This window comes from Arachis duranensis, chromosome 1 (assembly GCF_000817695.3).
Source record: "Arachis duranensis cultivar V14167 chromosome 1, aradu.V14167.gnm2.J7QH, whole genome shotgun sequence".
In the NCBI taxonomy this organism is placed as follows: domain Eukaryota; kingdom Viridiplantae; phylum Streptophyta; class Magnoliopsida; order Fabales; family Fabaceae; genus Arachis; species Arachis duranensis.
This window is the reverse complement of record NC_029772.3, coordinates 3,341,839-3,367,309: the sequence shown is the minus strand read 5'-3', so window position 1 is coordinate 3,367,309 and position 25,471 is coordinate 3,341,839. Positions and strand designations below refer to the sequence as shown.

Here is a 25,471-nt window from a genome sequence, read left to right as displayed (position 1 = left end):
GCATAGCCCGCCAAATATCCTCTTTTTTTTTTTACTTTTAAATATTAAATAATATATATAAAGGCATAAAAAATCTCTCCTATTTTTTACTTTTAACTATTATAATTTCTAAAAGTATAAACAAATTATAATTTTTATATTCACAAACATTAAAGTCTTTGTAATTATAAATATCTAATAAATATAAATATAAACCAAGTTTTCATCCAAAACATAATTATAAATATTGTTCCCAAAGCAAAATAAACATAATCCAAAATATGATTATAAATATTGTTTCTAAAACAAAATAAATATAATCCAAAACACTCAATTTTCATCTTCATTCTCTTGTAAGTTAGGTTGGGGGAAGTTGGATTTTGGCAAAAAAAATTGTAAAAATACCCATTGCTAAAAAAATACTAAGCCCGGCGGGAAAACCCGCCCCGCTCCGCCAAAGCCCGTGGTTTAAGTGGTGCGGGTTAGGCGGGCTTTTGCTATTTGGCGGTCCCAATTTTTCAACCCAACCCACTTTTTTGGCGGGTTACGCGAGCCGACCCGGCGAGTTTAGCCCCGTTTGCCACCCCTAGTTTATCTTCTTCCCCTCAACTACTTTGTTATTTTCCAACTTCTACTAATAGTGTAAGAATGAGTGATAGTGAGTTTTTTAGAACAAAAAATTTCTATCTTTATATAATAAAGTATGTGATAATCTTCTTTTATATATATATATATATTAGGGGTGGTAAAACGGGTCGAATCCGTTAGGCCGATCCATCGAACCGCTAAAAAGAGTGGGTCGGGTTAGAATTTGAGACTTGTCAAATTAAAAAAATTCGTCAAATTATGTCTATATGTTTCAATTATGTGACTTTATTTGTTTTATTTTATAATTTCGTATATATGTTCAAATTATGTGACTTATTTTCTAAAATAAAGATGGTTCTATTGATAAATATTATTTTAAACAATTTTATTGAAGTTAAAATTTTAAAAAAAGATAGTAAAAAAATTATATTATAATTTGACTATTTTTTATTTGTATTTAATTATTTAATTATTATTTTTTTGTTAATTTTAATTAATTTTATTTTTAAAAAAAAAAACAAAGTCAAATGGTTAGTATTTTGTACCCACTTTAGTTGGCGGGACGAGGCGACCCGCATTGCCACCCCTAATATATACTATCAATAAAAATAATTTTAAATATAATAATCCAATTATTTGTCAACTAATATAAAATAAAATTTTAATTATTTTATATTTTTATGTTAGTTATAGTTTAAAATATTATTTTAATATAATTTTTTAATATTATAAATTTTTTTTGCAATAATTAATTTTAATAAATAAAAAATACTCATATATTTTATATTTAATTATTTAAAAATAAAAAATTTTGTTGCCGTTTAAAGTATTGTGTATTAAAGTATTGCCATTTAAAGTATTTATTTATGTACTAGGATATTCTATATTTATTAGAGTCCATCAATGCTCTTGTTTTATATTAGCCTTTGATTTTCATCTAATAAAATCTAATGGCCTATATAAGTGTAGCTCATTCAATAAGCACATAATGGTTGAGCTCGTTTTAGACATACCCGTTATATTTTTTATATTAAAAAATTGTATTATATTAGTCTTTGACATTTTTTTGATGACGTGAATCTTTGGTAACACGTGTTATCTCATGGTTTGGTCACGTGTAACGGTATAATAATGTGTCGATCAACAACACGTGATATGCTAACGTGGATAATTATGTCACATGTCACAATATTATTTTGTGACGTGTTGGATTATAGTATGTGTCACAATGTTATTTGTTCACGTATCATCACTATATATGCACTAGATTGGTCTCTTACTTTGCATTAAATAATTTATTTTAATCCCTGAAATTGAATGTCGTGCACCAAATTAGTCCCTTTATCAATTTTTTTCTCATTTTTTTATAAATTCAATTGATCACAGCACAAGTGCGTTAAAGAACGAGTGCTTGACCCAATTTGGTACTGCTCTTGAGCCGAATGACCACAGAGAAAGCAGAATCAAGTTGTCATGGTTCCGAATCTTAAAGTGGCGCCAATATTTGACTGATCGAGTAAGTAGGAAAATTTATGTGAAATGTTATATAATGTGTCTATTTAGTACGACATTACTTAGTGACAAGTATGGAATAAGTTTGGCATTTATACGAGCCTCAGCCTCAGCTCTCTTCCTTGTGAACAACGCATTTAACCTGTAAAAAATTGCCTTAATAAGGGCTAGCTGTGACGGGAAGATTGTGTTCCTTTTTCAATACTTTGTTAATGCACTCTACTAGGTTGGTGGTCATATGACCCCAGCGATATCCACCATCATATGCCAAGGCATACTGTTGTCGAGGGATATTGTCCAGCTAGTGCTTGTAAGCCTTTTCCCGCTCACATAATCTCTGGTAATACATATTGAATTCATTGATTGTTTTAGAATAACCTATGTTGACAATTAGCTTCTGCATAAGTGGCGCCTTTAACCTCCTCAAGAAGTTTGATACTATGTGTCTAATGCAAAACATATGAATAGTTCTCGGATATTGCCATGCTCAATTACTATGACATAGTGCTGATGTAATTGACTCGTGTCGATCAGAGATAAGGGCAACACCATCTCGATTAACCACATGTGTTTGCAAATGGCTAAGAAAAAAGTGTTAAGCATCGACAATCTCACCCTCCCTCGACTATGGCAAATGCAAGAGCCACGATATTCCCATTGCCATCTTGTGATACTGCAACTAAAATAGCTCATTTATACTTTTCATATAAATGTGTGTCGTCAACCTAGACTAGTGGCTTGCAACTTTTAAATGCTCTAATACACGGGAAGAAAGTTCAGAAGACTCGCGTCACAATCCAGAGATCAGCCACTAACTCATCTCCTCGGTAGCCATATGCAGTTTTGAACTCAACAGTTGCTGATGGTTCTTTTGTAACCATTGCTTCAAATCATGTGGGCAAAGCTTCATAAGAAGCTTCCCACCCACAAAATATTTTCTCAACTGTCTTTTGCTTGGCCAATCATACTTTGCGATAACTTATCGTGTAATTGAACTTGGATTGCACTTCAACAATGATGGATTTCACCTCTATGGACAGGTCGGCTTCAACTAATGGCTTTATCGCTTCTACAATTGTATCTGAGTCCATTTTAGTATGATCTTGAGATATGGTACTTCTGGTGCACGTGCGATGATACTGTCTTTTCATAAGGCTAATTCTAAGAAGTCAATCACAGCTTGTTCCTTACTGTACGCATTTAGTATAGAACGTTGTCGATTCTGATTCATACACCCTGTAATCAACTCCTCTTTGGATGGTATACTCTTTAAATTGATGCAATAACAGCCTTTCAAGAGTTAAACTTCATTCTAACAACGAATTCACCATCAATAACAACAGCAGAAGTCGCACCAATAATAACACAAAAATAAATCTAAATATTATTCTATTAAAATAATAATAATAATAACAATAATATTAGTAATAATAATATAAATATAAAACAAACAACAACAATAATAATAATATTAAAAAAGCGACTAATAATAATACTAAGACTAATTTTTATAATCATCATCACCACCACCACCGTTGTTACTCGTAACTATAACAACAACGACAACAATAATAATAATAAACAATGATTAATAATAATTATACTAATTATAACTTTTTTAATAATAATAATCATAATAATCACAAAATTACCTGTATTGACGTATTCAGAAAATTCTGGTGCATGCATGGTATCAAGATTTAAAGTATGTATAAAAGATAGCTTTTCAAATAGATTCTGGCCTGCTAGTGCATTTGCAACATCAGTCACGTCTTCACCACCTATTATCTCATCTTCTTTCACATCTTCACGTGGACTAATAATTTCATAAGTACTTTCAAATTTTTTGTCGCTTTCAGTATTATAACCCATCTACTCTATATTGGATTCCGGAAAACCAACATCATCGATTTTCTCAAACTCAATACACAACTCGGTAAGTGAGGCATGTACTCTAGTTTGATGATACGTCAAAAATATTTCTTGCATACTAGCTTCATCAGCCACATGCATTACTTGAGATTGAACGAAATCACCAAATACTAGCTAGCACATGCTGCTTGTACAAAATATTTATAGCTCTCTTTTGCATTTGATGATCTACACTTTGAGAAAGTATACTTGTAAAACCCGTAAAATTAATAAATAAATGACCAATAAATTAATTATTATTTAAAAAAATTAGAAGATTAAATTTTATAGTTTACAATGAAAAAAATAATTAAACTACGAATTTTGACACTAATCATAGTTGTAAGAACCAAACCGGTGATCAAATCGGTCAGGTTACTGGTTCACTGGTTTACTAGTTCAACCGATAAAGCACTGGTTGAACCGGTAAAACCGATTCTACGTAAATAAAAGATATAAAATAATCATAAACTTAAAAAATTCAAAATACATATCTTCAGTTCTTCACCAACATTTTAAAAACAACAAAGTCTCAAATTCTAAAGATAACTAATACAAAGATAGACATGAAATTAGTTAGTACTACTACAATAGTATTTTAATTAAACACAACAAGGATAACAATTCATAAACTATATCCAAGGAGTTCATCTTTGTTCTTACAAAGATGGTGTTTGTGATAGTGTATTCGCTGAAGCCATTCTAAAACAATATGAAGTAGCAAAAGTATAAAACAACAACAACCCTGAATTTCCTATTCTCTATTCCCTATTCCCTATTCAGCAACCTTAAATTCATAGAACAAGCAGATTCATACTAAACAGATTACTTTAACAAGCAGATTCATACTAAACAGATTCATAATTTCAACAAGCATATTCAAGCAGAACAAACCAGAAATTTCAACAAACAAATTCAAGCAGATTCAACAACCTTAAATTCTCTATTCAACATCACCTATTTCAACAAGCAGATTCATACTACACAGATTCATAATTTCAACAAGCAGATTCAAGCAGAACAAACCAGAAATTTCAGCAAATAGATTCAAGCAGATTCAACAACCTTAAATTCCCTATTCAACAAGCAAATTCATACTAAACAGATTCATAATTTCATCAAGCAAATTCAAGCACCAAACAGAGCACAACAAGAGCATTAGAACAGAACAAGAGCATTAGAAGAAAAACCTGTCCGATAGAGCAATAGAAGAACAGAACAGCTTCATAATTCAAAACAAGAACAAAACAAGAGCATTAGAAGAAGCGCACTAACCTGTTTGATAGAGCAAAGGACACAGACGACGGCAACCGCCAACCTATCCGAGAGAGCAGACGACGGAGACGGCGACGACGAAGCCGAACAAGGAGAAGGGTTGGGGGAACAGGGATGGGGGTGGGTAAGGTTCGAGTGTTACATTTAAAAAAAAAAAGAGCTAGCATATATGTGCCCAACTTCTTCTTTATTCTGAAACTGTGCCCAACTTGGAACTCCCCTGGACCTGGGCTCTCTTGTGAATCTCTCACACCAAAATTGGATTCTACATCCGGTAACCCCCCTGTCACATAGCATCCAAATCTAGAGTCGAAAAGTGCGTCAAAGTACTGTTGAGTTTCCGAACTCGATGCTCTACCAGTCCCAACAGGAATACTCCTCCCTAAATCATCATCGCTATCATCAGCAATCATGACAGCAATCATCTTCTACCGCATCTGGTTCTCCAACTCCCCTAGAAATCGGAATCATAACAAGGGTATTCATGTTAGCACCTAGTTTCGCGATCTTATCGCGGTGTAAATCAGCTACGAAAGACGAAGATGCCACCAAATCTCCCTCAGATGCAATTAAGGCACAGATGAAGACGCAACAACAGGGGTTGAATTAGAAGCTGGTGCCGTTGGTAACGATGGATGATTCCAGTTCGATCCTCCTGAGCTAGAGACCACATCCACAAGTTTAGCCAATAGTTCAGGGATTCTCACCTCCGAAAACTACCGCCAACAGTGAAATAAAACTTGCAAATCCTCGTCACTGCCTATCACAAACGAGTCGTACTTCACTCCATCGCAGACAACAGAGATCGGAATTCGATAGTATAGCTTCATGCATTCCCAATTTTTGTAGTACAGTGTTCTGAAATCAACAAGGCTCATAGAAGGTCTGATAAAGATGCTCAACAGATCCTTATCAGTGAACTTTATTCCCAATTACTTTTTTTCTTAATCGTGCATTATTTGCAGTGCATAAGAACTAGAAAACTCTTCTCACTAACCATTATCAATTTACCCACAACTAAACAAAAATTGTTATGACCCTATTTATATAGAACACGCATCCTAAGTAAATCGAATTTACCCAATTTGATTTAATCACATGCACTTGTTCCCTGTTAAATCGAATCAGATAGATTTGAATTATAACTCTAGCCCTACCACGTAAATCGAATCACCCTCATTCGAATTGCATGCATGAATGTCCCCATCATAAATTGACACAGCCTGTTTCGAATTATATGGATTTACGTTTTTCAACGTAAATCGAATCATGTTAATTTGAATATCATGCAAACGTGACAAATCGAACTAGATTATTTCGATATACATTAACCGAAAGTAAATCAAAATAGCTTGCTTCGATTTACATAAAATTAGGACACCCACACGACGTCTTTCATTTTAGGAGATTCATATAATTTTCTACCTCAATTTATTTCTTTTTGTGATTTGTCCTTTTATAAATTTTGAAAAATTGATAAAAAAAATTAATTGATAAGTTTAACTTGTGTTCTTACTCTTAAGGTATATGTTAACTAAATTCATAAAATTAACAAAAATATTTAAAAGATAATAAAAATCAACCCAAAGCAACTCAGATATATCTTATTTTATGTTTCTTAATTAACACTTATCTTATTTTATATCTCTTATTACTGTTGAAATTCTATATAATAAACGTATAATTATAAATATTATAAGTATAAAATTATAAATGTTAAATTAAATAAAATAACATTAAATTAGTTTTTGCCCGTAAAATTAATTTAGATCAAAGGAAAATATGTATTTTTGTCTAAATAAAAACATGGAGGAGAATATCATTGTTCTTAATTGATTGTTGTATTTAGATTTTTTTAAAATTAATAAAATCCAAAGAACAGATATAGTCACTGTTAATAAAATATTAGTGTCAAAATAATATTTATGAAAAATATATCTGTTGTAATAATAATAATAATAATAATAATAATAATAATAATAATAATAATAATATAACGATGATGATGATAACAACGTAATGTTGAAACTTAATAAAATTCATGGCTGTTTTGGTAATCGGGGTAATTCTTAGAAGCAGTAAAGGTCATCGAGGATTATGCAGATAATATTGCCTGAAATCTGTGATTACTTTACAACTGTTTGTATTTACAAAGAGGGATTCAAGGAACCAAATTTAGAATAGTGATTAGACTGCAGAAAGTAATGATGAGTTTCACATAACACATGCATCAACTAAAAGTGTTAATTCTTAGTCTCCTTTTTTTTCCCCTTAATTTTTACTATCATCAACTATTTTACTTTCACAAAAAAAAATATATATAATATGGGTGTTTGCATGTCTCTGGATTTTAATAATTTTTAATCATCCTTGTGTTTGCCTTTTTTTGGTAGCATGATATCTCTCTACGAAATTTAACTATAAATAAAGGCCATTTCCTACTTTCTTCATTCAGAGAGAAAACATTCGTTCAAAAGATTTGTGTTTGGACCTCTTTGCATACGGTTTATCTCATTCTGCTGTTTGATGGGTATGTAGATTAAAAGATTTTGGTTATTTACATGTTTTTTTTTTCTTTTGCTCAGGATGCCTTTCTTATGAAGGGTGTGTTATGATTGATGTGTTATTGAGTTGTAAATGTTGTGATTTGCTATGTAAAATTGACTATTCACTTGGAAGGAACATAGATGTTTGATGCATAAATTTTTTTAATTTTTGCCATTTGATTAATCCTCAGTATGCGTTCTACTTATTTCCAAATTAGTTTAAAAAAAAAAATCCTTTCTTCTGCTCCGATCCCAAACAAAATAATGAGACAAATCTGTTTGTTTGAATATCTTAGTTAGGAAATAGATATCTATTATTTGATAAAATGATCTGTTTTATTATGCTTGGTTAAAATATTTTAATAAACATAAAATAATTCTTACTTTTCGTTAAAAAATTTTTATAAAAAGAATTTTAAAAAAATCTTTTAAAAAATATTATTAAAAAGAGTAACTAAAATCTCGATTTAATGTTTATCATTTTTGAATAAAGAAATGCTGATTGTCTTTTAACTTGTAGTTTTTAGTAAATATTTTTTATTATTTAATTAATTTAAATATTCACTTTTATGTATCAGTTATTAAAAAAATCAGGAGAATTATTTATTTTTTAATTTCTCTGTTTTTGTAAAGATCAAATAAAATACAATATTTAAAAGATACTTAATTGCTCCAGATTTAATTTACTTTTACAATTTCATGTAGAATGTATTGTTGCAGAATTGTTAATATTTTGTTCCAAAATGGTTGCAGTGAAAATGCTACAAGGAATGGATATATCAGAGTACACGAGAATTGTTTTCGACAAGCTTCAAAAATTCGAACCAGAGCATGCCACAAAGATAATTGGATACCTCCTTGTTCAAGAACATGGCGAGGAACAGATGATTAAATTGGCTTCATACCCAGACCACCTGATCCGTGAAGTCGCTTTCAAAGCCAAAACCGAATTCCAAAGACTAACCACACTTCCAGATCTAAGGCACTTAATCACCCTCCAACTTTCCTCTCCTTCTTGGGATCATCACTCTTTCTCGGAGCTTCAGAAGCAGTTCGAGATCTTCGAAACAAGAATGGCAAATGATTACTACATTGCAGATTCCTTGCCTTGCAAGTTAAGAGGCGGAAGGAGGTTTTCGAACGAGTTTCCGGTGAAAACCTGTCACTATTTCAACAAAGGATATTGCAAGCATGGAGCCAGCTGTCGCTATTATCACGGACAGGCTGGCCACGAGATGTACGGAAGCTACGACTATTCTTCTTCTTCTTCGGTTCAGGGGGATCAAGTGATTTCGGCAGGGTCTTTGGCGAATTTGGAGTCGGAAATCGTGGAGCTGTTGAAATCAAGAAAAGGAAGCCCGATATCGATTGCTTCGCTTCCAATGGCGTACTATGAGAAGTATAACAAGGTACTGCAGGCTGAAGGTTATCTTACTGAGAGCCAGAGACATGGTAAGTCTGGTTATAGTTTGACCAAGCTTCTTGCAAGATGGAAGAATTGCATTCGCGTATTTGACAGGTCAATTCTTATTCTACAAACTCTTTTTATATGTAAACATTTAACATCTACTCCAATAGCATTGTTGTCACATGAAAAAGTATGAACCTTGTTTTAAAAGGGATAAATATATTCTTTGTTTATGAAATTTGTTAAAAATTTTAAAAATATTTTTAAATTTTATTTTATTTTAATTTTGTTTTGGATAGTTTCAATTTATATTAAATATATTTTAACAATTAAATGCTTGTTTGGACGTTATTAAATTGATAAAAAAATATTTTTTTTATTAAATTTTTTTTTATTTTTTAGTGTGTTTGGTAAATTTATAATAATAAAAATAAAAATACTAAAAAAATAAAAAACATCTTTTTTGAGAAATTACAATTTATATCTTTTTTAAAAAAATATTTTTCACATAATAAATGAACGAAAAAGTATTTTTATTTTATTTTATCCAAATATAATTGATAGATAAGAAGATTTTTTTACATGAAATATCCAAACATAAAATTACTTTTACTTTTGTAAAATATCTTTTAAAAAAGAATCATTAAAAAAAAGATATTTTCTAAAAATGGTGTCCAAACAAGCTCTAAATTTTCAGAAAATTTAAGACTAATTCAACAATAATACATGACAACTATGTCTGATTTATTTAAGAAGCTATTCTTGTAAAATTGTTATTGAATTAGTCCTAAATTGTTTAAAAAAATTAGCTATCCATAATATATTTGATGTAAATTGAAATTTTGTTAGACAAAATTAAAACAAAATAAAATTTAGAAATATTTTTAAAACCTTTAACAAATTTTAAGAACAAATTATATACTTTACCCTTTAATCAATAATGTATTATGTTTTTCTTTACTTGATCGTTTTTGTTTTTTGACAAGAGGTCTACTAGGTGGCTAGTAGTTTTTTTTTGGGTAATATGTAGCCAACATTATAGAAGATTTGCAAATATAATGATCTGAAAAATGATATTGTCACTGATATTTTAGTAATCTGTATAGACTATATAATATAATTTAATTTTGTTGATGGTTGATTAATAGGCCTCATGGGCAGCACGCAGTGGTTTTGGCAGAAGATGCTCCAAAATACATAGGAAAGGGAGAGTTTGGTCAAAATATTAGTGCGTCAAGACAAATATATTTGACATTTCCAGCTGATAGCACTTTCACAGAGGAAGATGTTTCAAACTACTTCAAGTAAATTGAATTTTAGGATGTGTCCGTTTTTCTCACATCTATCTGTTTTGTGTAAACAAATTCAAATTGGTTAATAATGTTTCTCCTTTTATTAGCAGCACCTTTGGGAGTGTTGAAGATGTAAGGATTCCATGCCAACAGAGAAGGATGTTTGGATTTGTGACCTTTGTTGAACCAGAAACTGTTAAAATGATTTTGGAAAAGGGAAATCCCCATTATGTTCGTGGCTCTAGGGTGCTTGTAAAACCTTACAAGGAGAAGCCAAAAGTTGATAGGTCTCTTCCTTCTGTCTACTCTTACTCTCATTTCCTTATCTTCAAGTTATCTAAACTTCATAGCATGTGCACTTAAGTTCTTAAATTTTAAAAATTGCAAATTGTTCATAGAATCACTTTACACATTGTTAAAATTTTTAGGCTAACATGCAAATAATCGAAAGTTTAGGGATGTAAAATGCAACCAATCCCTTTTTTATTAGAAGTTGATTTTAGTTTTATGCCTTCAAATTCTCTTCTTGCAAATGACAACTTATTACTTTTCTACAAAATCTTTATTTAATTGTATAATTATATATAAATTTCACTTAAGAAGATTCTCGATGCCATTCATTCCATATTCTAGTTCTCCCTACCATAATCTCGAACCAAAAATTGAGTTATTCACATTTTTATGTTCTTAGAGCAGAATGTGACATTGACAATGATAGTTACTACTACTAGTATTATCTATTATGTATCAATATTTAACCATGAATATTACCTTAATTAAGTAGTGTTAATTTCATCACTTGAATGCAATATGCGTTTCATTTTGAATGCAGGAAGTACGTAGAGAGGATTGAGCACCCTGATTGTTATTCGTCTCGCTATGTAGGTCTGGATGCAGAGCTTACAAGTGAGTATGATATTTTCAGTTTGGTTCACACAATAAACTCGCCTCTTCTTGTACTTGATTTATGGTCATAGTGAAACAATTTAGCCACGAAAGTGTACGGAACAAAAATGGGTCTATAGTCCAATTACAAAATGGAAAAGTCTAGGGACAGTAATTTTATTAAATTCTGACCAGTATCTAACTAGCAAAAAAAAGTGAGTCATTGGATGAAATCTCATACAAATCTCACACCATTAAAATCATCATTGATGGCTATTTGATGGTTACAAATAAGAAAAGTTGATGTCTCCTAACACTCCTCCCTAACGAAAATTTTTTAATTAGACTATAAATCTATTTTTACTCCTTACAAGTAAAATTTTTAATTAGACTATAGAAAGCTCCTACATTGCATCTAATACAGGATCTTTTGATAGTTCCAAGAAGATGCGGTAACCCTCAAGGCCTGAGGAGATTCCTCATTGAAGAGCAGGAGCATGCTCTTGAATTCCAAAGAAGACGAGTTGCAGAGTTACAGCTAGGCCGAAAATGGATGTCGAATTCACCCCATTTTGGCTTTGACATGGAGGAGCTAAAGGTTCCTGATGGTCTGTATTAACTTGTTTTTCATATTTGCTTAATTCTTTCATTTCATATTATTTGAAATGAATTCATACTTGCTTGCAGATCATTTCAATCATCAGTCCACTGGATCCTCCAGTAGTTATGCTTCAACTGACAAATCTGGATATACAAAAACAGAACCTAACTATACTGATCAGGACAGGTATGTTTCAATTTGTCAAATATTTATCATACATCTTTTGCACTTATTAGTATTAACTATTAACATTTATACCTTAGTTTTATTTTTTATTTTTTAATTTTGTGCAGCTGTGAAGGATTGAATCTCCCAGAAAGTCCATTTGCATTTCCGGTAGATAATGAAATTTCAGCCATGGTATAAGTTTGGAACACATTACATGGAAATAGAGTTAAAATAATTCTAGGCAAAAGACAACCTGTGTAGCTTGAAGAGACAGTTTGAATGGTGGAACTAACAAGTAAAAATAACTTAGTAACAAATATTATAAGACGGCTATAAATTTTACTCATAGAAAGATGCCAAAAGGTTTGTTTTTTAGATGATTTAGATGGGGTTATTTAAAATTAATCCCTGGGTTAAAAGTAATTAGGTATCATGTACACTCTCTGTTATACTTTTTATCACTGGTCTAATAATTATTGTTTATACCAAGGCCATAATTATTTGGTCAGGTTTGGTTTGGTTTTTTTGAGTGGCTTTTTGGATATTACTATTTTGTATTGTTACACTACTCAATAAATTTTTATTAATTTCTTTTAGAGTAAAATAACAATTAGATTTTAGAAATTTTTAATTTTGGACTAATTAGTCTTTGAAAAAATAAGTATTATTAGGTCCTTCACAATAGTAACAATGGATTTTGAAAGAAAAAAATATATTAATTAGATTTTTTACAATAGTAACAGTGGACATGTATGTTCCAGCAATGGATAGTATGAAACAAAAGGGAATTACTCATATATTTCCTTATCTACGATATAGTTTAGAACAATGAATTCTTTTGAGTTTTTATATAGCATTTATTTGCTGGTTTTTGTTTGTCTAAATAGCATTAAAACAGGTAAAATTTTACTCTAAAAGTTGTTATCTACATAACAATCTTTTATAAATAGACACATCATAGTAATTAATGATAAATACATCATAGTGTCATACTAATTAACGGTACATACAAGTATACCGTTAAATTTTACCTAATGAATTGATAAGAAGACATAATGCGTCTATTGTTTGATATAGCGAAAAACTAAATTAATATTTTTTTCTTCAAAAAATTGAAACTTTTAGAAATTTAATTGTCATTGTATTTTTATTTTTTTTTATAAAATTAACCCCATTGTTCTTTTATGCATGGCTGAATAAATTCTGATCATATATTTGCTATGTTTTTGGCAAAACTTGAGGTTTTGTTTGTTTTACCAAATTTTTCGGCTTTTTTATTTGAATCTTTGATAAATATTAACCTATAGAAGATAAAATCCAAAATATAAATAAATATATAAAAGTTACAAGAACAACATTAGGTTTAGACATAAGATCTTATATTTTAATTTATGGGATAAAATTATTTAATTAATTCTTATAATTTTATTAAATTTATAATTCAATTTTTATAATTTAAAATTTTTTAATTAGATTTTTATATTATTTTAAATTTAATAAATAGGTTTCTATTATATTAAAAATATTAAAATTAATAAAATATTTTTTTAAAAATTAAATTCCTAAACCTAAATGTTCTTTCATTTTTTAAATATTTTATTAACTCTAAATATCTTTGTCTTGAATGAGACTTAATTACAAAATTTAAAATAATACAAAAAATAAAACTGAAGAACAAGGTCGAGTAGACGACGACGAGAAGAGCTTCAAATAAACCATCGCGACGACGAGAAGAGGCCAAGCAGCAGAGACTTTCTGCGATGGTCGCTCTCTGTCACAATGTCGTGGCTAGGGATGCTAATGGTAATTACTGGTGAGTGTGACTGTGTAAGGGGATATTGAATGCTAGTGAGGGTCTGAAATAGAAGACCTCTGGCGAGGAGAAGGGTTGGGAGGGAGAAGGAGGGAGAATATTCCAGGATTAGTGGTTTTTCCACCTTTTACATAAATTCAGTTATCTAATCGATTTGGACGATTCGGTTTAGTTTTAAAAATTTAGACATATTTAATACATAAAAAAATTGAATCAATAGTTGTATATAATAACATTAAAATTAAATGTATACATAAATTTTTTTAAAAAAAATATATTAGTTTTCTTTTTAAAAATGCATTGATTCTTTAATTATATAATTGTAGAAGTTGAAACATTATAAGCGATTATATTCATTTCATGACAATTAAACTTTCAATAAACATAAAAAAATCGCATTATGTTATATTTGATTTTGTATTTTGATTATAAATTTAAATTTGATTTAATATATTATTTATAAAATTTTATTATAAATATGAATTAAATATAATTATTACCTTTTATATAAAATGAATTATATATAAAATTTGGTTATAAATATAAATAAGCGTGAGAAAACTATAAGAACACTCAACATTCTCATTCTATATAACAACACTAAATTTGGTACATTAATGAAAACAAAAATTTAGATATTAGAGCGAAGACAGAACAAAATATAATTATGGACAGTGAATACTGGCATTGATGAGAACGGCATCATTGGATGTTTAGAGATCATTTCTCACAAAATATGGATGAATTTTAGTTTGACATTTCAAAACAAGAATGTTATTTACTTAAAAATACATATGATGTGTTTATAGAATATAGCTAAAACAAAAAATATGCGCCTATATATGCAGGCATGGGTGCATGAAAATTGAAAAGGGTGTGTTAGAAATAAGAGACTAAACTAAAAAAGGATGGTATATTATTAAGTGTATTTAAATTGTATATTTAAATTGTCTATTTAAGTTGTGTGAAATGATATAATATAAAGGGTATTTATAGACATTAAGAGAATCGTAATAATAAGAACGTAATCTCCTATAATAAATATTATGATATACTAAATAATCTTAATTGATCTTCTAATTATATTCTAACAGAGTGCATACATGGAGCCATGGACTACCACGCTTAAGAAAAAGAGAAAAAAAAAACACAGACAATAAATAATAAAGTTTATATAAAAAACGGTGAGATCAAACTTTATATTTAATTATTTATTACACACCAAATAGGAATAACCTACTATTTTACTTATAAGTTTAGAATATTAATAAATTTAATAATAAATAAAAAAATTAGTTTTATACCTACAAAATAGTATAACAAAAGTATCTAAATATTAATTTTATTTATTGGTAAATTTGTTAACATTCTAAAACTGTAAAATGATATTTCATTCCTTTTTCATAAGTGTAAAATTAGTTTTACTTATTCATGCCATGTAAATTGTTTGAAAAATAGAAAATACTTCTCTAAACGATTTATAAGTGAAATTCAAACTCTACAACATATAGTAAAATTTTCTTCGCTTAAAAAGATAAAAGCCATCAAAAAAAATTTTCATCTTCTTCTTTTATATATTATTTATATTTTGATTTTTTTTCCTTGTTTACTAAACATATTTTTATTATAAATTCATCTATTTTTAATTTTTGAAACATTAATTTTATAAATATTAATTGTTAGAAATCCATAGATTTTTTAACCCTCAAAATTATTTATGTTACATCATTAAAAAAAAGAATTGAAAGTACAAAAGCATTTCTAAATTCGTGAACATAATTGAAAGAGTTTTATTCTATCGAATTCTTATTTTAGATTAAACAACAACTCTTTGATAGAGTAAGAGTTGTAACTTGCAAAGTAATTTTAGAATATTGAAAACCAAAATCCTAAAACTCTATTTATACTTGATTATTGGTTCTTATTAATTCCTGAAGGTCCAAGTAAGATAGAATATTTTGTTTTATGTTCATTTAAATCCAAATTAAATAATAACACTTATTCAATTTAGTATTTATAACAATAACTGAGATCACTTATATATTATATATCATATATAATATGAAATAATTAATGTGATTATAATCAATTATATGTATTATCTATAAATAAATTAGAGAAATTATAATTTTCCAACACTAATAAGTTAACTATAATAAAAAATTAAAGCTAAAAATTATAAATTTTGAGAAAAAAAAAGGATTAATTACAAGAATTTGGTATCCTAGTGTTAAAATTCTGGCTGTTACTGCACCAAAGTGTTAGAAAATTTTCACTATTATTTTCTAATACTTAAAAAAATTTAGTAATATTTCGTTAGTTTTTTTTCCTCATTTATATAGTGTGAGATAGTCATTTGGTACTAGAAAATTCTTTTTAGTTTTCACTATCATTGTATTTCTTAATCTGGGTGGAGATGACACTTATTTTTGGAGGAAAAATTCTTTTTTTTTTACCAAAAATAGAGAGATTCGAATCCACAACTTCTTAAATGAGTATAGAAAAATTATGCCATTTGAGCTATAACTCATTGGTAAAAAAAAAAATTTTCCATTTGAAATAGTTTCGAATTATATTGTCCACGGTGACGAGTGAGACATCTAAATATCAATAAATCAAAGAATTATTATTATTGTTATTATTATTAGTTCTTGCCTTATTCTTCATATTTTCCTCTATCTCAATCCGTTAATCTCTTTTTATAGAACCTTACACTTCAACTATGTCCACTGAAAATAATTTTGTTTTTTCATCCGTTGATTGATTCTAGATCATTTCTCAAAAGTGATACTTCAAAATTCAACTATCATGCAAAAGGAAAATCAACTCTGAATTGTATAAAGTCCATAGGTCAAATAATACATATCTTAACGAGGTTATATATTTAGTAAAAAAAATAATAGATCGGGTCTTGATTTATTTTCTAGCCTTCTTCACTAATATTAAAAGAAAAAAAAATCTTTTGACTGTTGAGTATTTTCTAAAATAAGTAGTTTATAAATTATATATATACATAATAAAATGTTTATTGGCCTGGCGATGGAAGTAGGAAATGGAATAAACACTCTATTTTGGAAAGATAATTGGCTGTAAGGTGAGCCCTTAAAACTGACTTTTTCATAACTTTTTTTTATTTCAAACCAACAAGGATATATGATAGGGGAGTGTGGATTTTGGGATAGGTTCGAGTAGATATGGAATTTTCAGTGGAGAAGAGAGTTGTTCCAATGGGAGCTGGGACTTGTCAACCAGTTTCATGAGCGGCTAAGACCGGTGAAGTTGGTAGATGGTCAAGAGGATCATATAGTGTAGAAGTTTGATTGTAAAGGGGTATTTTCTACCAAATCTGTGGTGCAGGTTCTACAATCGAAAACTTTGTCAGCTGAGATCACGAGCTACAGTTTTACAAGTTCAGTCTGGAGAGGAGTGGTACCTTCGAGAATTGAACTTTTTGGATGATTTGTGCTTGTGGGTAGAGTTAATACCAAGGAGAGGTTGAGTAGGTTAGGCGTTATTATGCCAACTTATAACATATGTGTACTCTGTAACAAGGAGGTAGAATCGGTCAAACATTTATTTTTTTTCTGTGAACTAACATGGCAAGTGTGGTGCAGTTGGTTGCAGTCTTTTGGTGAAGCTATTCCCACTACCATAAGGGAACTGTTTGAGAGTTGGACTGGTTGGCATAAGCGAAAACAAGAGCAGAAAAGGTGGTTGACTGGGTTCTTTGCAGTAATTTAGAACATTTGGGTGGAACGTAATGTTAGGATCTTCAATAATAAGAAGCAGCCAAGCAGGTGTTGACTTCATAATAAGGAGGTCATTTCTGAGCTACAATAAATGGACCGATCGTGATCCTTTTGATTATTGATGGCAATGCCGAAATTGACAGGAATATTATGTATTTTCATGTAATACTTGTTGTTTGGCTTGTTTGCTCCACTTTACAATGTTGAGCTTCTTTTATTTCAAAAAGAAAATTCTAAACAAACCACGCACTTATAAAAAAAAAGTTATGTCCCTTTTTATTTCATGCTATATTTTGCAAGTTGATAGGGTACTTTTCTTTTATGATTATGCAATTGACCATAATATTGCAATTTAATTTTAAGGAGCTTGTATATATTTGGGTCAACATCTGAGATCATCCGTATTTGTTTCCGTCAAAACCCAAATTATTATTCCTTTGGACATTGACAGTATGAACAACCCAATATATTGCATTGACAAGTACGTACGTTTCTTTTTCAATTAGATAAAATAATCAATCCATCAATGATTCTTCTTTGCAAATATGTCACTGCTGATGTCAAATTTGAAAGACTCCATGAATTGTTAATTAATTCTGTAGTCTCCAAGTCTGCAATAATATATGCAATCGTTGTCCTTCTCTCTTTATGTTTCAACATTTTTTGTGTAGTCTTTGAAATAGTAATTGGTAAGGACTCTTTATTACGATGATTTTGAAGAGTCACTTACCCTGTCGATGTGATATTTCATTTATGTAATGTCAATTGAACTTATATATGTAGAGACACACTACAAAAAATACGGTCAAAATTGATTCCAAATTGACAGTAAAATTGTTGATAATGTTAGAAATTGATAAAAAAAATTTGACGGGCTAGTGTGCCGCTTTTAAATATGTCGATTTTTCAAAAATCTAATAAAATCAATACCTTATTGAACCAACTATAAATTTTAAATAAAATCGACATTTTTTTTGTCGATAATATAAATTTAAGATTTTGACATATTAATAAAAGCGACACTCTACCTGTCGATATTTGATTTATTAAAATTGACGAACTAGTCGTCGATTTTATTGTTAAAGTATTGACAATTTGGTCGTCTATTTTTTATTTTGTTTTGTCTATTTTAAATTAGAAAATAACATTGCCATTAATTTTAATAGCCATATTTTGTAATTAATTTTTTCATTTAAAAACAGTAGATAATTAATGCAAATAAATTTTTAAATATAGAAATAAAATTTATACTAAATATTAGATAATGAAACAAATAAACTTTTAACTATATAAATAAAATTTATACTAAAGATTAGATAACGAATTTACAAATTTATCAAGATAATAAACAATTTTCTAACATAAAGATTCAAGACAAGATAAATAACTAAACACAAAATATTCCTCTAAATCCACTATTAATACAAAATATTCAAAATAAAGTAAATAACCCTACTTGTATTCGTAAAAATAGTCCTCATCTGAGTCGTTGAGATCATTCTCCATTTGAGAAAAATCTTGTGACTATCCTGGTGGCTGCGGAATAGGAAGGGGTCGTTTGCCTTGGGTTGTGCTTCTTTGAGAACTTGAAAAAAGTAACAAGAGGAGGTAGGGGGACATGTGATCCATAACTACTAGGACCTATCACCCTCATATACTCAGTCAAGCTGCTGAGTTGACGACTAAACTGATCCATCTGTGAATTACTGGTGTTGAGATCCTCACGCAAGAATTTAACATTCTGTTGTCACTCTCTTTTCTCCCTTTGGTAGCAGTCTTCAAGTTCTCTATTTAGCGGCATGTTGTTCAATTTTCCTATTGAGTATTGTGATCCGCTCTCTAAGATCCAAATATCGGTGCTGGTAGTCGTGGTTGGCCCATTAACTCGAGGTCGTACCATAGAAGAGTTCCTTACCTCACTCATGCCATATACGCTACCTCTTCGTTTTTCACTTACTGTCTCAATCCATATGCTTTTTTCAGAGACAAACAATAGATCAGTTACAGTCTCTACAGCAGTCTACCACTCTTGCTTAGTCTGAAATATGCGCTCTTCAAATATTTCCTACAATAAATATACAATGATTGGTAAACTATTATAAGTATCAATAATGTAAAAACTAGAGATGGTGGTGCGGGTGTGATGGAGGAAAGCAGCACAAGTGTGACAGAGGGATGGCAGAGAAGGAGGGTTGGGGCATGAGAAGTGGTGAAACGAAAAAATTTGGGTAAAATGATGAATTTGGGTAAAACCAAAGGCACGAGAAGTGTACCCTGGAATCATTTTTTATTGATAAAAATCGATGGCAGTTTCGTCGACTTTAATTAGGAAAAAAAGAACACCCTACCCGTATATTTTATAAATTAAATCTACACTATCCATTTGCTTTTTAAAAATGATCTGGATCGTCCAAATTTATCGATAGCAGCATGGTATCGATATATTAAACACTAAAATAAACGTCATATCCGTCGATTATAAAGAAAAAATATATTCTTCGTCATCGTCACTAAAATATAAAAGGCTTGGTGGTCGATTTTAATATTTTATTTCTAATTATCTATTTTAAATTATATCGACAACAAATCGTCGTGTATGAGAGAAAGAGAGTTAAATTATTAGTTCCTAAAAGATTATTCATTCTTTAAATTCGTCCTTGAAAGATTTTACCAATTAAATTGGTCCTTCAAATATTATAAATTAATCATTTTCGTCCTTCAGTCACTCAATTAATAGTTTTCGTATACGATTGATGATATTAAACGATAATTCACATCATACATGACATCTAGCATATCTAATTAGACGTTGAATAAATATTTTATGAGAATTTATCAATTTAGTGTAGTTATATTAGGATTAAATTGATAGATTTATATAGTTACAGTGGCTATAGTGTTTTTAAAAGTGTTGCTAAAATTAAAATAATGGTTTTTTTATTTTTAAACAACACTTTTTAAAAAGTATTGCGTAAAAAATATTATCAAAATATAAAAAATATAATTTTAATTTTAACAATACTTGCATAGTTACTATTAACCGCTGCTAAAAATTTAGCCGCACGCTATATTTCAACAGATGATCAAGCGCTGCTATTTGTCGGATGTGGTGTAATGTGTCGTTAGTGATTTGTTAACAGAGTTGACGGTAAGACAACATTGAGACGACTTTGAAATGTTAGGGACTTAAATAAGATGAAAACATTAAAGACAAAAATAATACATTACTCTTAGAAGAATTACCAAATTAAAGAAAATGAAAGTGATTTGAAAATTTTAAAAATATTCCTAATATTTTTTCTAATATACTAATTTTTTAATATTTAATTTAATTAAATTTTAATTTTATCTTTTAATAATATTAATTTTTTATATTAGATAATTAGTCAATTATTTTTTAATTATATCTAAGTAAATTATTCTTATCACATACATTACTTTTTTCTGAATAAATTTATTTTTTTAATTTTACTCTTAATCACATTACTAAGGATAAAATTAAAAAACTGAACAATTATCTAAGTAAAAAAATAATATTATTGAAGAATAAAATATTAAATTTATTTTAAAGTTAAAAATAAAATTTAATTAAATTAATTATTTAAAAAATTCGGTACATACATTAGAGACAAAAATATATAATTTATATTTTATTATATATGTATCATGCTTTTTTTTCTGAAAGTTTATCTACTAGTCATTCTACAGTATGAGTAAAAATTTTTAATTCGTAATGCAATTTGTTCCATAAAATCAACTATTATTTTATTTGATTTGGTAATTCTTTTAAAAGTAATGCATTATTTTTATTCCCAACGTTTTCATTATATCTAAATTTCAAACGTTTTAAAATTGTTTCAATGTTATTCTCCTGTCAATTCTGTTACGTCAGCATATTATTAAGGTAATTTTGAAAAGTTAAAAACTTAAACCAGACAATTTAAATGTTAGAGACAACTTTAAAATGTATTCTAAATATTAGAGATAAAAATAATACTTTATCATATATATATTGAGTTTTTCTAAAACTAAAAAAATTAAAAAAAATTAAAATCTAATTACTTTTAAATAAAAATAATAAAACTCACATATAATAAAAAATTATAAATTTAATAATAATCAATCTCTTATTTTATCATTTTATAATTCTCCTCACTCTAATTCGGCAATGTTATTGTTAAGTAAACTTCCTAATTATCTACTCTCGTTTCATAACCTTTTTTAACAGAGTTTCTATACTATTGTCATGTATGTATATATATATAATTGGATTGATCTTTTTCTCTTTTAATCCATTTGCACTAAAATAGTCGAATTTTAAAAACAAAAAAATCTCATCTTTGGATAGGTACAAAGAGCCACAAATTTGGACTATAGGAGTATAATGATAATAACAACGATTTTTTTGAGAGGGCCATAAAATGTTTATCACAATTCACAAACATAGGGTATGAATGGACATATAATAAAAGGAAAAATCAGGAAATTCAAAAACTTAAAAAAAAAATTAGACCCAATGAAAAGTGAATAAAATCACAGCAAAATAAATAATGACACACGGATGACGAGAAATTCTTGTCATTCTAATGATGACATAAATAATATTATTAATAATATCATGCCGTGAATGATGGTTTGTTGAAAAACAAATTAAACAGAAAACAACAAAGTGAAATAACGAGTGAGAGGGTTCAACTTGAGTTATGTATAAATCAACTTAAGGTTGATCGACTTGTGAATCATTCATTCATTTAAATAAGTATTTAAGAGTTTGAATATTATTTTATATATATAATAATTTATTAGTCAGTATCAATTTTTTAAATAAAACTTAGATCTGTAACAGTATTAACATGTCAAATTAAAAATACCATGGACAAAAAAAAATTTGATTTATGTATAACAAAATCTTTGCAAGAAACCAATTTTTTCAACTCTGAGGGTACAACGGATGAGCTCAGAATCGCATGCATGAAAATCGAGATCACTTTGTTCACCTTTATAAGACCATTTGCAGAGTCTTCTCACATGTTTCAACATTTTTTGGCATTGTAACGTGACTTAACCCACCACCATGTCTTTTTCATTGACAAATGCAAGCTTTTGGACTTTTACCTTTGAATTTTGAAGGCCTAGATGATCCAATATATTTATTTATTAATTAACTTAATAAAGTTAATACAAATCAGGGAAGATTTGTTCATCGGCAGAAAATACTAGCTACGTACAGGGAATATCGAAGTCATGCATATATTAGTTATTATTATATTTGACCTCATATAGTCATAAAATTAAATTTAATCATTAAAAATAATTATGAAAATTTGACTTCATCACCTATATTTTTTATATCCATCACTGTTTATAGGGTTAATGTCTCGCGTTTAACTTTAAAAAGGTGAAAAACATATTGTTTGACCTGAATTTTCTTGTATTAAAATTTTTGTGTTTTCATTTTTTTAAATTTATTTTCAGTTTTTAGAATTTTGTAAAAATTTAAAAGTAAAAAAGTATTACTTTTATTTTTTTTACAAACATTTAAAAATAAAAATATAAACTAATTAAACACACTCATAAATTCGTATATATATATATAGCTCTTGCTATGGTAGGACACCTGCCATCAAGTCAAGAAGAAAAAGAAAAGAAAATTCTTGTCATGCCATTAGGAAAATGCTGATATTAGACTTTAAGTTGTAAGATGTACTTGTAATAAAGTAAAATTTGACGTTAATTAGTTCCTTGACCGTGATTACTTCGCTTTGGCATGTAACAAAACGCTTAACTATTATTTCAATCCTTAATATTTATGGAAAAGCTATACATCCATGTAAAAAATACATGCCAACACACGTGCGTTTTCCCATTTCACAGTCGTTTGTTATATATGCGCTTCATATAATGTATCATGTTTTCCTCCTTTTTCTTCATAGTTCTCCTCTGTTCGCGTTTTTCTTCTCAGTTCGCATTCTTTATTATTGATCTACATTGAATTCAACGTGATAAGCTCCGTCATTCTTCTTCGACCTACACTTCTGAATGGAAACAATGAATGATTCAACTTCAAATCAGTTGAATGAGGTTATTACGTTGAGACAACTAGGGAATGATTGCTGCATGCTATCACAATAATCTTAAACATTGAACAAAGTAAAAGGAGGCCACCAAATCGAATAACATTCATTTGGTGAACCGAAATCACAAAGGCCACCGAACCGAACAATGTACATGTGGTGAATAAATGGTGATCAACTTTCAATCAACAAGAATAGTATTTCTCCTCTTCTTCCTCCTCCTCCTCCTCTTCCTCCTTCTTCTTCTTTCAAATATGCGCTCGTAGGTTCTTCTTCTTTTTCAGTTCAGTGGATAGTGTAATTAGGACTTTGAAATTGGTTGTTACTCTATTCAGTACTTCTTTTGCATGGAGAAATACTATTCTTGTTGATTGAAAGTTGATCACCATTTATTCACCACATGTACATTGTTCGGTTCAGTGACTTTTGTGAGTTCGGTTCACCAAATGAAAGTTGTTCGGTTTGGTGGCCTCTTTTTACTTTGTTCAATGTTTAAGATTATTGTGATGCGTTTCGGAAGAATAATCCAAATCGCACTCATTCAACAGATTTTGAAGTTGATTCATTCATTGTTTCAATTCAAAAGTCCAGATCAAAGAAGAAAACGAAGAAGAAGAACCACAGAGCTAATTACGTTGAAGTAAATCCAGATCCATAATGAAGAACGCGACTAGAGAAGAAGAACAAAAACAAGAAAGAAAACGTGAGCAGAGGAGAACGGTGAAGCCTATAACGCGAGAGAGAAGAAGAAGAAGAAGAACTCAGGAAGAAGTAACGTTTTTTCATAATGAGCGGGAGCGTGTTTTCACTCTCAATAATGCGCGTGACTCTATTTGGGATTGAACCAACTTGGTTACATGGTTACATGGATGTGTAGTGCAGGAAAAGCTCTACATCTATGTAAAAAATACATGGATGTTATCCAAGTAACTTCCTACACACACGCGTTTTCCCATCCCACAGTCGTTTGTTATACACGCGCCTCATATAACGTATCACGTTTTTGTTCTCTTCTTCTTCTTCAACCTAATAAAATTCATCATTCTCCTCTGTTCACGTTTTTCTTCTCTGCTCGCATTCTTCATTATTGATCTGCATTGAATTCAACGTGATAAGCTCCGTCGTTCTTCTTCTTCTTCTTCGTTTTCTTCTTCGATCTACACTTCTGAATGGAAACAATGAATGATTCAACTTCAAATCAGTTGAATAAGGTTATTACATTGAGACAGCTAGGGAATGATTGTTGCATGCTATCACAATAATCTTAAATATTGAACAACGTAAAAGGAGGCTACCGAACCGAACAACATTCATTTGGTGAATCGAAATCACAAAGGCCACTGAACCGAACAATGTACATATGGTGAATAAATGGTGATCAACTTTCAATCAACAAGAATATTATTTCTTCTCCTCTTCCTCCTCCTCCTTCTTCTTTCAAATTCTTCTTCTACTTCTTCTTCTTCTTCAACCTAATAAAATTCGTTGTTTTCCTCTGTTCGCATTTTTCTTCTCATCTCGCATTCTTCATTATTGATCTGCATTAAATTCAATGTAATAAGCTCCGTCGTTCTTCTTCTTCTTCGTTTTCTTCTTCGATCTACACTTCTGAATAGAAACAATGAATGATTCAACTTCAAATCAGTTGAATGAGGTTATTACGTTGAGAC

The 25,471-nt window shown here is 29.4% G+C and overlaps 1 protein-coding gene across 1 annotated transcript; it reads left to right on the top strand.

Moving 5' to 3' along the window:
* The first annotated feature begins 7,724 nt into the window (after window positions 1–7,724).
* Window positions 7,725–12,427, top strand: LOC107473243 (zinc finger CCCH domain-containing protein 18-like). The gene is made up of 8 exons (XM_021134805.2): window positions 7,725–7,795; window positions 8,565–9,330; window positions 10,368–10,523; window positions 10,622–10,798; window positions 11,344–11,417; window positions 11,834–12,004; window positions 12,084–12,183; window positions 12,291–12,427. Exons 1-8 carry the CDS (start codon window positions 7,792–7,794, stop codon window positions 12,361–12,363), a joined length of 1,521 nt encoding a protein of 506 aa, XP_020990464.1. The 5' UTR covers window positions 7,725–7,791; the 3' UTR covers window positions 12,364–12,427.
* The last annotated feature ends 13,044 nt before the right edge of the window (window positions 12,428–25,471 follow it).